Below are 17,015 nucleotides of genomic sequence, written 5' to 3'. Positions count from 1 at the left end.
GGGGGCACGGGCTCAGGGGGGCACCCCCAAACCTGCCCCGGGCGGGCTCTGCCAGGGGAGACCCCCAGAGCCTGCAATGTTCACCCCGGGGACACTGAGGTGGGCAGGGGGCTCTGGGGTGGCACTGCGGGGGTCCCTGCGTGGGGTGGGGGTGACTTGGGGTGTCCTTAGGTGGTGTGAGGGTCCTTTGGGGTGTCCCTGAATTGGGTGAGGGTCCCTTTGGGGTGCTCTTGGGCAGGGTGGGGGTCTCTTGGGGTGTCCCTAGATGGGGTGGGAGTCCCTCAGAGGGTCTCTGGATGGGGTGGGGGTACATCTGGATGGGGTGAGGGTCCTTTGGGGTGCCCCTGGGCAGAGTGGGGGTCCCTGGGGATGCCCCTATATGGGGTGAGGGTCCCTTGGGGTGTTCATGGGTAGGGTGAGGGTCCCTTGGGGTGACCCTGGATGGGGTGGGGGTCCCTTGGGGTGACCCTGGATAGGGTGGGGGTTCCTTGGGGTGTCATTAGGTGGGGTGAGGATCAATCAGAGTGCTCCTGGCAGGGTGAGGGTCTCCTACGGTGCACCTGGGTAGGGTGGGGGTCCCTCGGGGTGACCCTGGATGGGGTGGGGGTCCCTCGGGGTGCCCCTGGGGGCAGGGGGGGCTCACCAGCTGTTCCGGGGGTGGCACCCACAGAAGGAGATGTTCTTCATCTGGAAGAAGTGGCTGCAGCGCTCGAACTGTGGCGGGATGGGGGGCACAGGAGGGGCTGGGTCAGGTCTGGGGGCCCAGAGCCCCCCAAAATCTGTGCCCGCCCTCAGCATCGGCCCCCAAACCCAGAGCCCTGCACCCTGCACCTGCTGGGCACCCCCAAATCTGCTCCGCTCACCTCCAGACCCCTGAGCCCCCCAAAACCCACCCCCACATTCCTCCTGCCCTGGTCACCCCAAACCCAGACCCCTGAGCCCCCCAAACCCAGACCCCTGTCCCCTTCATGTCCCACCAAACCCAGACCCCTGTCCCCTCAGTGTCCCCAAACCCAGACCCCTGTCCCCTCGGTGTCACCCCAAACCCAGACCCCTGTCCCCTCCGTCCCCACAAACCCAGACCCCTGTCCCCTCCATGTCACCACAAACCCAGATCCCTGTCCCCTCAGTGTCACCCCAAATCCAGACCCCTGTCCCTTCCATGTCCCCAAACCCAGACCCCTGTCCCCTCCTGTCCCCCCCAAACCCAGACCCCTGTCCCCTCCTGTCCCCAAACTCAGACCCCTGTCCCCTTCTGTCCCCCCAAACCCAGACCCCTGTCCCCTCCATGTCCCCAAACCCAGACCCTGTCCCCTTCTGTCCCCAAACCCAGACCCCTGTCCCCTCCTGTACCCTCCAAACCCAGACCCTTGTCCCCAAACCCAGACCCTGTCCCCTCGGTGTCACCCCAAAACCCAGACCCCGTCCCCTCCTGTCCCCAAACGCAGACCCCTGTCCCCTCTGTGTCCCCAAACCCAGACCCCTGTCCCCTCCTGTCCCCCCCAAACCCAGACCCTTGTCCCCTTCTGTCCCCAAACCCAGATCCCTGTCCTCAAACCCAGACCCCTGTCCCCTCCTGTCCCCAAACCCAGACCCCTGTCCCCTCCATGTCCCCACAAACCCAGACCCCTGTCCCCTCCTGTCCCCCCGGTGTCCCCCTGTCCCCCCGGTGTCCCCCTGTCCCCGACCTCGTGCTCGGGGCTGTACTCGGTGACGGTCAGGATGAGTTTGATGCCCTGCAGTGTCACCTCCAGGTCACAGCTGGCCGGGGGCCGCAGGTGCACCGTCAGCTTCCGGGTGGTGGCGATCTGCGACGGCGGGAGAGGCGGGAAACGGCAAAAAACGGGAAAATTGGGAAAGGTGAAATTATAAAATATTGATAAGAGATTGTAAAAGGGAGCCACGTGGGGTCAGGGCTGGGGCCTGCTCCTTCTGCTAAACACGGCTCAGCAAGAGCTCCCAAGTTCCCATGCCAAATTTACTATTATTAATTAACTATTCATTTAAAATTTCTTTTTATTATTATTATAACTATTTTTAATATTATTTATTATTATATTATTTTTCTAATTATTATAATTATTTTCTATTATTAACTGACTTTTCATATTATTATTATTATTAACTGACTTTTCATCTAATCAACTAATAATAATAATAATAATAATAATAATAATAATATCACCTGACTTTTCACCTTATCAACTGACTTTTCATTCTCAAGACTATTTTTGCCATCTTGAGAGTGAAAAGTCAGTTAATAACAAATTATTTATTCCCGGGTAAAAAACAGGCTGCGCCTGTAATAAGAAGAGATCTGTTCCTTGAGAATGAGCAGAAAGGGTGTGGAAATGGACTAAAAATAAAGAAGTCTGACTGATATGTGAAATATTGATGAACTGAGTGTGAGTGTGATGCTAATTACAATTAGATCTGACAATAATAATATTGATATGATATGATATAATTTATATATTAATTATGTTTGTGTTTAGATATCGTTTATATTATTAAATAATATTATTATTTATATTATGTTAATTGCATTGTGTTGTTTATTGCTATTTCTATTATTTATATTTCAAATACATTATCTATATTATGTATGAACGTATTATATATAATAATTAAAATATAACATTACAATTAATAATTATAGTATGTAATAATTTGTATAATTAATATATAACTAATATTATGGTATGTATTTAGAATATTTATGCTATAATTGTAGTAATATAATTTTACATAAAAATATGTAAAATTAAATTACTAAAATGGTAGTATAAATATTGTAAGTATTTATATATATTATCATGTATTTATATTTAAATTATATAATAATATATAAATAATATATAAATAATATATTATAATATATAAATAATATATAATATGTATAATACATATTATAACTATTTTAATATATTATTATATAATAATATAGGTATAATTATTATATAATAATATAAAAATGCAATTATATAGCTTTAATATAATTTAACCATTATAATATAACATTTGTTTAATACATATTTATAACATAAATAATATTATATTATTACATATTATAATTAATTTTACAATATTAATTATGAAATATACAATATTTAATGTATACCAATAAAAATACCTTCTGACAGTGCCATAAAAATTCAGATTTCCTGCCCAAAGCAGCGAGCCCCGGCTGCTCTCCCCGCTCACCTTCTGCATGGCGGCGCAGAGGATGCCGTTGCCCTGGTGGTACGGGACCTCCACGGAGCCCAGGAACTGCACGTTGAACCGCTCGAGCCAGCACGGGTTCCGCTTCAGCCCTGCGGGTCACGGGGTGACACAGGATCACATGGAATCACATGGAATCACATGGAATCACATGGAATCACATGGAATCACGGGATCAGGGAACGGCAGAATGGCGGGATCATGGAGTGACACAGGATCACATGGAATCACGGGATCAGGGAACGGCAGAATGGCGGGATCATGGAGTGACACAGGATCACATGGAATCACAGGATCAGGGAACGGCAGAATGGCGGGATCATGGAGTGACACAGGATCACATGGAATCACGGGATCAGGGAACGGCAGAATGGCGGGATCATGGAGTGACACAGGATCACATGGAATCACGGGATCGGGGAATGGCACAATGGCGGGATCATGGAGTGACACAGGATCACATGGAATCACATGGAATCACGGGATCAGGGAACGGCAGAATGGCGGGATCATGGAGTGACACAGGATCACATGGAATCACAGGATCAGGGAACGGCAGAATGGCGGGATCATGGAGTGACACAGGATCACATGGAATCACGGGATCAGGGAACGGCAGAATGGCGGGATCATGGAGTGACACAGGATCACATGGAATCACGGGATCAGGGAACGGCAGAATGGCGGGATCATGGAGTGACACAGGATCACATGGAATCACGGGATCGGGGAATGGCAGAATGGCGAGATTGCGGGATCATGGAGTGACACAGGATCACATGGAATCACGGGATCATGGAATGGCGGGATGGCGGGATCATGGAGTGACACAGGATCACATGGAATCATGGAATCATGGAATCATGGAATCAGGGAATGGCAGAATGGCGGGATCTCAGGGTTGGGGGATCGCGGAATCACACAGAATCAGGGAATTACAGGGAATCAGGGAATTACAGAATGGCGGAATCTCAGTATTATGGAATCACAGAATCACACAATCACGGAATCACAGAATCACACATAATCAGGGAATCACACATAATCAGGGAATCCCACAATCACGGAATCACACAATCATGGAATCATGGAATCTCAGGGTCACAGGATCATGGAATCACACAGAATCACACAGAGAATCGCAGGATCATGCACAATCACAATCACACAGAATCACAAGATCACAGAGGATCGCACAATCGCGGAATCACACAGAATCAGGGAATCACAGAGAATCACACAGAATCCCAGAATCACACAGAATCCCAGAATCACACAGAATCCCAGAATCACACAATCACAGAATCACACAGAATCAGGGAATCACACAATCACAGAATCACACAGAATCAGGAAATCACACAATCACGGAGTCATGGAATCACACAATCATATGATCAGGGAATCATACAGAATCAGGGAATCACACAATCATGCAATCACGGAATCTCAGGATTGCAGGATCATGGAATCACGGAATCACACAGAATCACACAGTCAGAGAATCGCGGGATCACAGGATCACACACAATCATGGAATCACACAATCAAACAATCATACAGAATCTTACAGAATCACGCAATCAATCACACAGGATCACAGAGGATCTCGCAGAATCACGCAGAACCACACACAATCACACAGTACCACAGAATCACACAATCAGGGAATCGCACGGAATCACACAGTCAATCACAGAATCACACAGTCAATCACAGAATCACAGGATCACACAGAATTCTCACAATCACACAATCCCTGGGTTGGGAGAGCCCTCCAAGGCCCTGGAGCCCAGCGCAGCCCCTGGCACCCAGTGCCACCTCCAGGCTGGTTAAACACACCCAGGGATGGCGACTGCACCCCCTGGCACCCAGTGCCACCTCCAGGCTGGTCAAACACACCCAGGGATGGCGACTGCACCCCCTGGCACCCAGTGCCACCTCCAGGCTGGTCAAACACACCCAGGGATGGCGACTGCACCCCCTCCCCGGGCAGCCATTGCAGAACTTTCTCCCCCTTGCTGGAAAAGCTTTTTGCTGCTCTCCCAGCTGGATTTCCCTTGGCCCAGCTCAGGCTGTGTGCTCTGGCTGTGCCAGTGCTGCTGGAGCCAGAGCCCAAGGGCAGCTGGGCACGGGCACCTTCCAGGGGCTGTGGGAGTGCTGGGGGCACCCTGAGCCTCCTTTCCTGCAGCCTGAGCCCCCCCAGCTCCCTCAGGGCTCCCTCAGCCTTTGTGTCCCAGCCCCGCTGCCCCTCTGGCCCTGCTCAGTGTGCCAGGGTCCTGCCCAGGCTGAGGGGGCAGAGCTGGCACAGCCCTGGAGCTGAGCCCTGCCCGTGCCAGGGCACAGTGACCTCCCTGCTGTGCCCTCCATTGTGGCACTGCCAGGTGGCACCAGGGCACAGTGACCTCCCTGCTGTGCCCTGCATTGTGGCACAGCCAGGTGGCACTGGGTCCTTGGGCACCAGGGCACAGTGACCTCCCTGCTGTGCCCTGCGTTGTGGCACAGCCAGGTGGCACCGGGTCCTTGGGCACCAGGGCACACCAGGGCACAGTGATTTCCCTGCTGTGCCCTCCATTGTGGCACAGCCAGGTGGCACCGGGTCCTTGGGCACCAGGGCACAGTGACCTCCCTGCTGTGCCCTCCATTGTGGCACAGCCAGGTGGCACCGGGTCCTTGGGCACCCCACCAGGGCACAGTGACCTCCCTGCTGTGCCCTGCATTGTGGCACTGCCAGGTGGCACCGGGTCCTTGGGCACCAGGGCACACCAGGGCACAGTGACCTCCCTGCCCCTGTGCCCTGCATTGTGGCACAGCCAGGTGGCACCGGGTCCTTGGGCACCAGGGCACACCAGGGCACAGTGACCTCCCTGCCCCTGTGCCCTGCATTGTGGCACAGCCAGGTGGCACCGGGTCCTTGGGCACCAGGGCACAGTGACCTCCCTGCTGCTGTGCCCTCCATTGTGGCACAGCCAGGTGGCACCGGGTCCTTGGGCACCAGGGCACAGTGACCTCCCTGCTGTGCCCTCCATTGTGGCACTGCCAGGTGGCACTGGGTCCTTGGGCACCAGGGCACAGTGACCTCCCTGCTGTGCCCTGCATTGTGGCACAGCCAGGTGGCACCGGGTCCTTGGGCACCAGGGCACACCAGGGCACAGTGACGTCCCTGCTGTGCCCTCCATTGTGGCACAGCCAGGTGGCACCGGGTCCTTGGGCACCAGGGCACAGTGACGTCCCTGCTGTGCCCTCCATTGTGGCACTGCCAGGTGGCACCGGGTCCTTGGGCACCAGGGCACACTGCTGGCTCGTGCCCTGCTGGATAAGAGGGCCAGGGAAGTCACTGGCTGGCACTACTCTGAATTAACTTCTGCAAATTCTTGTAATTTAGCACCGTTTGCAACCTCTGTTTAAATCCTATAGATTATTTATTCTATATTATTTATATATCATTTATTTTTATATTAAAAATATGTATTATTTTTACATTTTATAGTGTTTATATATTATAAACACTATAAAATGTAAAATATATATTTTTACATATAATACATATATGTAAATATATGTATATATGTAAAAATGCATATTTTACATTTTATACAATATATATGTATATAATTTATGTATATAAATTTATATATCATTATTTATCATTATATATTCATATATCTTTTTTATTGTATTTTAATATATTATTTATCCTATATTAACATTATTTTTTCTATATTACTTTATACATTACTTATTTTCATAATATATATAAATTACATATTATTTCTATATTTCTATATTTTATATAGTAGTTACATATAGTTTATTCCTTATATATTTATATTTTTATATATTAAATTTAAATATTGGTATTTACTGTTATATATTTATATTTCTTTTTTATATATTTTAATATATTATTTATCCTATATTAACTTTTGAAAATTATTTTGATTTAGTAGTTTGTAATCTCTGTTTAAATTATATAGATTATTTATTCTATATTGACTTTGCTTATTCTATATTAACTTATACATTATTTTTAGATAATATATACGTTTTATATAATTTTTATTTATATATTTTATATAGTATTTACTTATTATTTATTCTTTATATATTATTTATATTTTTATATTAAATTTATACAATAGTATTTATTATTATATATTTATATATATATTATTTATCCTATATTATTTTTATAGATCATTAATTCTACATTACATATATATTGCTTATTTACATATTTGATATTATCTATTACTATTATATATAATACATAATTTATATATCTTTCTACAGTCATACATTTTATATTATTTATATATCATTTAAATATTCTTATGTAGATTACATTTATATATTATTATATACGATATAACTTTCTAATGTATTATTTCTTACATGTTAACTTTTGCAAATTATTTTAATATAATTAAAATTTGTAATCTCTTTGCAAGTATAATAAATAATTAAATCTCTTTTTAACTATTTTTCATATAATTTGATATAATTTGTCAGTTTTTATATAATTTGTCATCCTTTTGTGGTCAATACCCTAATCCTGGTGTAGATTGCATATTTTGGTGCCATAAATACATATATTATTGTTTTTTAAAATAATAAATTACATATAAATTTATATTATAGATGGATAGGTTAGTTTAAAGTGTAATTATTTTAAATTTTGCTTTCACAAAATATTAATATAGAAGCTACGTGCTGTGTGCTATAACAACAACTTTTACAACAAGTAAAAATTAATGTTATAGCACACATGGTACACATACAATTAGTTATGAAATACTAACTAATGTTTTTATTTTTGGAACAAACTGACAAAAATAAGATTAACTCGGATAAGTAAAATAACTAAAATTCTCTGTGTGGTTAAATAACATTCAAAAAACCACACAGATAATATGGGGAAAAAAAATGTAAAAAGATTTCTGCCACTGACCCTTCAACTACCAATAACTCCCCGTTTGTTTGTTGGGAAGAAATTACATATTCATTGTGAAAAAATAGCAAAAACATTGGGAAAAAATGTCATTCACCACTCCCAAAAATCAAATATTCACTCTTGCACCATGGGTCAGGGGGGGAACCAAACTAAAATTTCCCAGAGGATGTTAAAGAACTCAAAGAAACTATAAAATATGCATAATCCTCCTAAATAGGTATGCAATCAATACAATATGAATAATATATAATTTATATAGGATATAAAAATAAATAATGTATTAGTTAATATGGAATAAATGAAGTTAATATAGAAAATCGATATAGAAAAAATCAATATAGAAAAATATGAAAATAATAGAGATAAATATAGAGATAAATGTAGAGATAAATGTAAAGGTAAATATAGAAATAAACATAGAGATAAACGTAGAAATAAACAGAGAAATAAATGCAGAAAAATCAATATAGAAAGAAAATCAATATAGAAAAATAAATATAGAAATAAGAGAAATAAATATAGAAATAAATATAGAGATAAATATAGAAAGAAATATAGAAAAAATAAAAATAGAAAAATATAGAGAAATCAATATAGAAAGAAAATCAATATAGAAAAATATAGAAATAAATATAGAGATAAATAGAGAAATAAATGTAGAGATATATATAGAAACAAATGTAGAAATATATAGAGAAATAAATATAGAAATAATTGTAGAAATAAATATATAGAAATAAAAATCGAAATATAAATACAGCAAGATAAATATAGAGAAATCAATATAGAAAGAAAATCAATATGAAAAAATATAGGAAAATATAGAAAAATATAGAAAAATATAGAAAAATATAGAAATAAATATAGAGATATATAGAGAAATAAATGTAGAAATATACAGAAAAATAAATATAGAAATAATTGTAGAAATAAATATATATAGAAATAAAAATCAAAATATAAACACAGCAAGATAAATATAGAGAAATCAATATAGAAAGAAAATCACTATAGAAAAATATAGAAATAAATATAGAGATAAATAGAGAAATAAAAGTAGAAATATATATAGAAATAAATGTAGAAATATATAGAGAAATAAATATAGAAATAATTGTAGAAATAAATATATATAGAAATAAAAATCAAAATATAAACACAACAAGATAAATATAGAGAAATCAATATAGAAAGAAAATCAATATAAAAAAATATAGAAAAATATAGAAAAATATAGAAAAATATAGAAATAAATATAGAGATATATAGAGAAATAAATGTAGAAATATACAGAAAAATAAATATAGAAATAATTGTAGAAATAAATATATATAGAAATAAAAATCAAAATATAAACACAGCAAGATAAATATAGAGAAATCAATATAGAAAGAAAATCACTATAGAAAAATATAGAAAAAAATGTAGAGATAAATAGAGAAATAAAGGTAGAAATATATATAGAAATAAATGTAGAAATACATATATAAATATATAGAGATATTTATAAAGAAATAAATATAAAAATAAATATAGAAAAATACATATAGAAAAATAAATCTAGAAAAAGAAAAATTATCATAATAAAGCAGCGTGACCTAGCTACGGCCACACCCCCAACGCTTTTATCCCTTATGAGAAATGAAAGACGTTGAAGAGCCAATCTGGTTTCTCCCAGGGAGGCTCCCCCAGCCCCCAGCCCCTGCCCAGTGCGGGGGTCCCGGCTCGTACCGACGGCGTCGCGGGCCTGCCCCACCACCTCGTGGGCGTAGAAGGCGGGGAAGATGCCGCGCTCGCCCGTGCGCATGTTGTAGCCCCGGTACCAGTAATCGTCCTCCTCCAGCTCCACCAGGATGGGATCGTCCACGTCCAGCTCCAGCTCGTCCTCATGCCGTGGGATGAACCTGGGGGGACGCGCGGGGGGGACGGCGTGGGGACGTGGGCAGCGCCAAAGCCACTGCCATGACATCATGGGCAGCCCCAAAGCCACTGCCACGATGTCCTGGGCAGCCCAAAGTCACTGCTCTGACCTCGTGGGCAGCCCAAAGTCACTGCCATGACATCCTGGTCAGCCCCAAAGTCACGGCTCTGACCTCGTGGGCAGCGCCAAAGCCACTGCTCTGACCTCGTGGGCAGCCCAAAGCCGCTGCCATGATGTCCTGGGCAGCCCCAAAGCCGCTGCCATGATGTCCTGGGCAGCCCCAAAGCCACTGCCATGATGTCCTGGGCAGCCCAAAGTCACTGCCTTGACCTCGTGGGCAGCACCAAAGCCGCTGCCATGATGTCCTGGGCAGCCCAAAGTCACGGCTCTGACCTCGTGGGCAGCACCAAAGCCACTGCCATGATGTCCTGGGCAGTCCCAAAGCCACTGCTCGGACCTCGTGGGCAGCCCCAAAGTCACTGCCATGACATACTGGACAGCCCAAAGTCACTGCCATGATGTTCTGGTCAGCCCAAAGTCACTGCTCTGACCTCGTGGGCAGCACCAAAGCCACTGCCATGATGTCCTGGGCAGCGCCAAAGTCATTGCCTTGACTTTGTGGTCAGCCCCAAAGCCACTGCCATGATGTCCTGGGCAGCCCAAAGTCACTGCCATGATGTCCTGGGCAGCCCCAAAGTCACTGCCTTGACCTCGTGGTCAGCCCAAAGTCACTGCCATAAAGTTCTGGTCAGCCCCAAAGCCACGACCCTGACCTCCTGGTCAGCCCCAAACTCACAGTCTTGATGTCCTGGTCAGCCCCAAACTCACTGCCCTGACCTCCAGGTCAGCCCAAAGCCACTGCCCCGATCTTCTGGTCAGCCCAAAGCCACTGCCCTGACCTCCAGGTCAGCTCTCCAAAAGCCACAGCTCTGACCTGGTCAACCCAAAGTCAATGCCTTGCCCTCCTGGTCAGCCCCAAACTCACTGCCCTGACCTCAGCCCCAGTCACAGCCCTCACCTCGTGGTCAGCCCCAAAGTCATTGCCCTGACCCCGTGGTCAGCCCCAAAGCCACTCCATTCACCCCAGTCACAGCCCTCACCTCGTGGTCAGCCCCAAAGCCACTCCATTCATCTTCTCATCACCCCCAAAGCCACTGCCCTCAGCCATTCACCAAAAATCCACCCTGCTACACCCCTTCCCCTCCTGAGCACCCCCAAACCCAGACCCACATCCCTTCCCCTCCTGGACACCCCCAAACCCAGACCCACATCCCTTCCCCTCCTGGACACCCCCAAACCCACAGCCCTGTCCCCTTCATCCCCTCCTCATCCCCCATGCTCAGACCCCACCCCGATGTTGTGGTCACCCCCAAACCCTGTAGCATCCCTGGGGGGACATGACACCCCCAGAGCCCAGGGACAGCCACCCCAGCAGCGCACAGGGGGCCCTGGGGTGGCACTGCAGGGCCCTGGGTGTCCCTGGCAGGGGCCGTGTGTCACCTTGGGTGTCACCTGGGGTGGCCTCACCTGAAGACAGCGCGGTGGGTCTGCTCCCGCTCCTCGCCGTTCACCATGCAGGAGAACAGCCCGAAGGACTCTGTGCCTGTGGGGACAGCGATGCCAGGGACACGGGGGACAGCTGCCACCCCCATGGGACATGGGGACAGTGTCCACCCGCACAGGGACACGGGACAGCTGCCACCCCCATGGGACATGGGGTCAGTGTCCACCCCCACAGGGACATGGGACAGTGTCCACCCCCACAGGGACACGGGACAGCTGCCACCCACATGGGACATGGGGACAGTGTCCACCCCCACAGGGACACGGGACAGCTGCCACTCCCACAGGGACATCCCCACCCATGTCCTGGGGGGCACTCGTGGGGTCAGAACCATCCTGGGGGTCCCACCTGGGCCCTGCCCAGCAGAGCAGGGCTGGGGACCCCTGTGGTCACTGTGAGCCTGCCTCATCTCCTGTGACATGTCACGACATGCCGTGACATATCATGGGATATCACGCAGGAATGGTGCCAGGGACGGGACAGGGAGGGCAGCTGGTGTGAGAAGAGCCGGGACAGCATGGCACAACATGTCACGACATCCTGTGACATACTGGGACATGCTGTGACATGTCGTGACATGCCAGTGACATGCCACAACAGGGTACATGGGAATGGCTGGGGCAGGACACGGAGGGCAGCCAGTGTGCCAAGGTCACCCAGACCAGCCCAGGACACCGTGACATGTCACGACGTGTCACGACACGGCACCGCCACTTACTGGAGGAGCGTGAGGTGCTGTTGACGAAGACATTGAGGAACTTCTTGGAGAACTGCAGGTCGGCCTCGGGGGACGAGTCCTCGGAGGAGCTGCGCGCGTCGGGGGCCACCAGCCCGTCCCCAAAGGCCACCTCGTCGTCACAGGCCCTCAGGATGTCGCTGTCGTCGCTGAGCACGGACGTGCAGCGCCGCAGGCTGACCAGCTCCAGCTGCGTGTGCTCGTCCACCACCAGCGTGTACTTGACCGAGTCGTAGGCCAGCGACTCGTCCAGCGCCGGCGGCTCCGGCGGCTCCGGCGCCTCCCCGGCCGGGCTGCCCCGACGCGAGGCCACCAAGGCCGGCTCGGCCTCCTCCAAGGCCATGGCGAAGCCGCGGTTGGTCTTGGCCGTGGACACGTCCAGCGCGGCGGGGTCGGCGTCGGGCGCTAACCGGACGTCGTCGATCATGGAGTCGGCCTCCAGCACGCCCGAGTCCAGGTCTCCGTCGAGGGCCCAGCGCCGGGGGCTGGCGGGGCGGCGATCGCCGCCGCTGACGGCGGGCTCGGCGCCGGGGGACGCCCGTGGCAGCGAGGCCGGGCGGCAGCCCAGGGTGGCCAGGACCTCGGAGGCGTCCAGGCGGCCGAGGGCGACGGGGCGGCCGGGGCACACGGGCGCGATGGTGTCGTTGGTGGGGTTGCTGAGGAACAGGAAGGGCCCCGGCTCCTCGGCCGGCGGCTCCGGCGGCGGCTCGGCGGCCGCGTGCTCGGCCTCGGCCAGGGAGCTGCGCAGCGTCTCCATGTCCACCAGCTCGATGGCGCCGCGCTGGCACCGTGTCCCTGCTGCCGTGTCCGCCAGCGCCGCCGGCGAGTCCCGCGGGCCCGGCTCCTCGTCCAGCGCCTCGCTCAGGATCTCGGGCTCCAGGTCGGAGGCGGGAGAGATGGTGTCGCACAGCGAGTGGCTGTTCTGGAAGCACTCGTCCGGGCACTTGATGGGGTACGAGCCCTCCGAGATCATCTTGTTCACCAGGTTGCTGAGCAGCCACGGCGAGTCCGAGTCCTCGCTCAGGTCGGGCTCCGACTCCGAGTCGGAGTCGTACTCGCTGTTGTCCTCTTCGTCCGCCTCAGGCATCAGCTTGGGCCCCACGGGCAGGTAGAAGGAGCGGCGGATGCTCTCCAGGCTGTGGTCGGGGTCGATCTTCAGGTCCAGGGGGCTGGCGCTGGACACCTCGGTCTGGCCCTCGGGCGCGGGGCCGTCGGCCGGGTCCAGGCTGTCATAGTAGGCGTCCATCTTCAGCTCGGCCAGGCTCTCCCTCCTGAGCACGCCGCGCTCCGGCGGGCCCCTCTCGGCCGGCTCCTCCTCGTCCTCCTTGCCCTTGTCCAGCAGCAGCGAGTCCTTGATGCCCAGCAGGCCGGGCGCCTCCAGCTCGGGCTCCAGCTCTCCCTCGGAGCCGGGCGAGCTGGCCTCCTCGATGGAGTTGGTCAGGTGGGACGAGCGGCCGCTGCTGCTGTCGCTGCTGAGGTCCAGCTCGGTCTCCGAGATGGACGAGATCATGTTGCTGACCAGGCGCCCGCCGGCGAAAGCCGCCTCGAGCTCCCCGTCCACGTCCGAGTCAGAGCCGGGCGAGCTGAGCTCGTCCCCGCGCCGCCCGCCGGGCAGGAAGGGCTTGGCCGTGCGGCTCGTGAGGTCGGCCTCGATGCCCGGGTCCGAGGAGGGCGACGTGGTCTCCGAGGAGCCTGAGGGGTGGCCGCGCACGCTGGCGGCCCGGCCGGACTGGGCGCCCTCCCCGTCGGAGCTGAGCGGCTCCGCGGGAGCCCCGTCCCGCTCCGGCCGGGGAGGCCGCGGCTGCGGCTGCGGCTGCGGGCGGGGGGACCCCGGGCTGCCGCCGCCCTGGGGCTGCGTGGGGGCCTGGGGGGCGGCCTGGGGCGGGGGGGCGGCCTCGGGGGCGCCGGGGGGAGCCGCGGGCCCTGTTGGAGAGAGACAGGGGTGAGGAGGCGGGGGCGGCTGGCGGGGGCGCGGCGGGGAGAGCGGAGCTCGGAGCGCAGCGGAGATGAGGTTCATGTTAAAATCGGGCGCGGCTCTCGGGGGCGATGGGTTACCATGTGCCAGGGACTCGGGGCTGTTGCCTTGCGAGTCCAGGGGGGAGGGCGGCAGCGAAGGGGGAGCCCCCCCGGGGCCCGGCGGGCTCTCCAGGCAGGGTCCGTCCAGGATGCAGGCGTGGGGGGACGAGTGTCCTGCGGGGAGGGGACACGGAGCCGGCGTCACCCCGCGGGGCGGCCGCGGGAGCCGGCAGCACACCCGCGATGGCACAGCCCCACTGTCACCCTGCCATTGTCACACCTGCATTGTCACACCCGCATTGGCACAGCCCCACTGTCACACCTGCATTGTCACACCCACATTGTCACAGCCCCACTGTCACCCTGCCATTGTCACACCTGCATTGTCACACCCACATTGTCACAGCCCCACTGTCACCCCGCCATTGTCACAGCCCCACTGTCACACTTGCATTGTCACACCCGCCTTAGCACAGCCCCGTTGTCACACCCGCGATGGCACAGCCCACTGTCACACCGCCATTGTCACAGCCCCACTGTCACACCTGCATCGTCACAGCCCCACTGTCACCCCGCCATTGTCACACCTGCATTGTCACACCCGCATTGGCACAGCCCCACTGTCACACCCACATTGGCACAGCCCCATTGTCACATGCACAAATGTCACACCCGCGATGGCACAGCCCCACTGTCACCCTACCATTGTCACAGCCCCACTGTCACACCCGTGTTGGCACAGTTCCACTGTCACAGCCCCACTGTCACCCCGCCATGGTCACACCTGCATTGTCACACCCGCATTGGCACAGCCCCACTGTCACCTTGCCACTGACACAGCCCCACTGTCACATCCCATTGGCACAGCCCCGTTGGCACAGCCCCGCTGTCACACTTGCATTGTCACACCCACGTTGGCATAGCCCCACTGTCACACTTGCATTGTCACACCCGCATTGGCACAGCCCCACTGTCACCTTGCCACTGACACAGCCCCACTGTCACATCCCATTGGCACAGCCCCGTTGGCACAGCCCCACTGTCACACCTGCATTGTCACACCCGCATTGGCACAGCCCCACTGTCACCTTGCCACTGACACAGCCCCACTGTCACATCCCATTGGCACAGCCCCATTGGCACACCTGCATTGTCACGCCCACGTTGGCACAGCCCCATTGTCCCAGTCCTGCTGTCACACCCGCGTTGGCACAGCCCCACTGTCACATGCCCAAATGTCATACCTGCATTGTCACACCTGCATGTCACAACCCCACTGTCACACCCGCGTTGGCACAGCCCCACCGGCACAGCCCCATTATCATAGCCCAAATGTCACACCCACGTTGGCACAGCCCCACTGGCACACCTGGGTTGGCACAGCCCCATGTCACCCTGCCACTGACACAGCCCCACTGACACAGCCCCATTGTCACACCTGCATTGTCACAGCCCCATGTCATCCTGCCACTGACACAGCCCCACTGACACAGCCCCATTGTCACAGCCCCACTGTCACCCCTTGCTCACCGGTGTGTGAGGAAGAGGAGGAGGAGGAGGAGTGCAGCAGCGCGTCCTGCCAGCTGGGGCGCGGCGCGGGCGGGGCGAAGCCGCCGTTGTTGTTCAGGGAATCCTGCGGGGACAGCGGGGCCGGGGGGTCAGTGGGGACCCCCGACCCCGGGAGCGCTCGGGGACACCGGGGGGACACCGGGATGGGGGCGTGGGAATGGGGATGGGGATATGGGGGATAGGGATATGGGGAATGTGGGGGACAGGGATGGGGGGACACCAGGATGGGGGTGTGGGAATGGGGATGGGGATGGGGATATGGGGGATAGGGATATGGGGAATGTTGGGGACAGGGATGGGGGGACACCGGGATGGGGGCGTGGGAATGGGGATGGGGATATGGGGCATAGGGATATGGGGAATGTGGGGGACAGGGATGGGGGGACACCGAGATGGGGGCGTGGGAATGGGGATATGGGGATGTGGAAATGGGGGATTGGGATATGGGGGATGTGGAGGATGAGGAATATGGGGGATACGGGAATGGGGGATGTGGGATATGGATCCTAGGGGGGACAGGGATGGGAATGGATGCAGGAGGGGACAGGGATAGGGGCATGGGGATATGGGGGATGTGGGAACGGGGGATGGAGATATGAGGGATGTGGGAATGCGTCCTAGGGGGGAGCAGGGATGGGAATGGGTGCAGGAGGGGACAGGGATAGGGGGACACCCCCAGGGATGGGCACTGGGGGACAGGGAAGGGAGTGGGGAATGTGGGGACAGGGATGGGGGTACGGGAGGGGTGCCGGGGGTGGGCAGGGTCCCTGGGGTGCCACAGGGACAGCTCTGGGGTGCCTGGCAGCCCCCGTGCCACGTGCGCGGGTTTATCCGGATTAGGGCCGCCGCATCCATCCCTGCATCCCCTGCCCGCCAGAGCATGCCAGGGGCATGGCACAGCACGGCACGGGTGGCACGGTGCCCACCCCGGGGACAAGGCCAGCAGGGCGCTGACCACGGGACAGCCGTGTGGGACCCCAGGAGCAGGGCCCCGGCTCGCAGGGGTGTGGGGAGCCCCGGGATGTTCGGGAAT

At 51.8% G+C, this 17,015-nt stretch overlaps 1 protein-coding gene across 2 annotated transcripts in view; it reads right to left on the bottom strand.

Moving 5' to 3' along the window:
- MAPK8IP2 (mitogen-activated protein kinase 8 interacting protein 2) overlaps positions 1 to 17,015 on the bottom strand; it is a 28,887-nt gene that overhangs the window by 3,276 nt on the left and 8,596 nt on the right. The window contains exons 4-11 of one of the 2 annotated variants that reach the window (XM_074540310.1): positions 15,944 to 16,046; positions 14,453 to 14,587; positions 12,380 to 14,320; positions 11,625 to 11,700; positions 9,908 to 10,080; positions 3,205 to 3,314; positions 1,689 to 1,808; positions 644 to 714 (exon numbers count right to left, since the gene is read on the bottom strand). In XM_074540310.1, coding sequence (XP_074396411.1) covers positions 644 to 714; positions 1,689 to 1,808; positions 3,205 to 3,314; positions 9,908 to 10,080; positions 11,625 to 11,700; positions 12,380 to 14,320; positions 14,453 to 14,587; positions 15,944 to 16,046 — 2,729 coding nt within the window. Of the gene's footprint in view, positions 1 to 643; positions 715 to 1,688; positions 1,809 to 3,204; positions 3,315 to 9,907; positions 10,081 to 11,624; positions 11,701 to 12,379; positions 14,588 to 15,943; positions 16,047 to 17,015 lie in introns of both variants that reach the window. The other variant, XM_074540309.1, reaches the window with a different exon arrangement.

This window comes from Zonotrichia albicollis, chromosome 4, assembly GCF_047830755.1.
Source record: "Zonotrichia albicollis isolate bZonAlb1 chromosome 4, bZonAlb1.hap1, whole genome shotgun sequence".
Lineage (NCBI taxonomy): Eukaryota > Metazoa > Chordata > Aves > Passeriformes > Passerellidae > Zonotrichia > Zonotrichia albicollis.
This window is presented reverse-complemented; position numbering and strand designations above follow the sequence as displayed.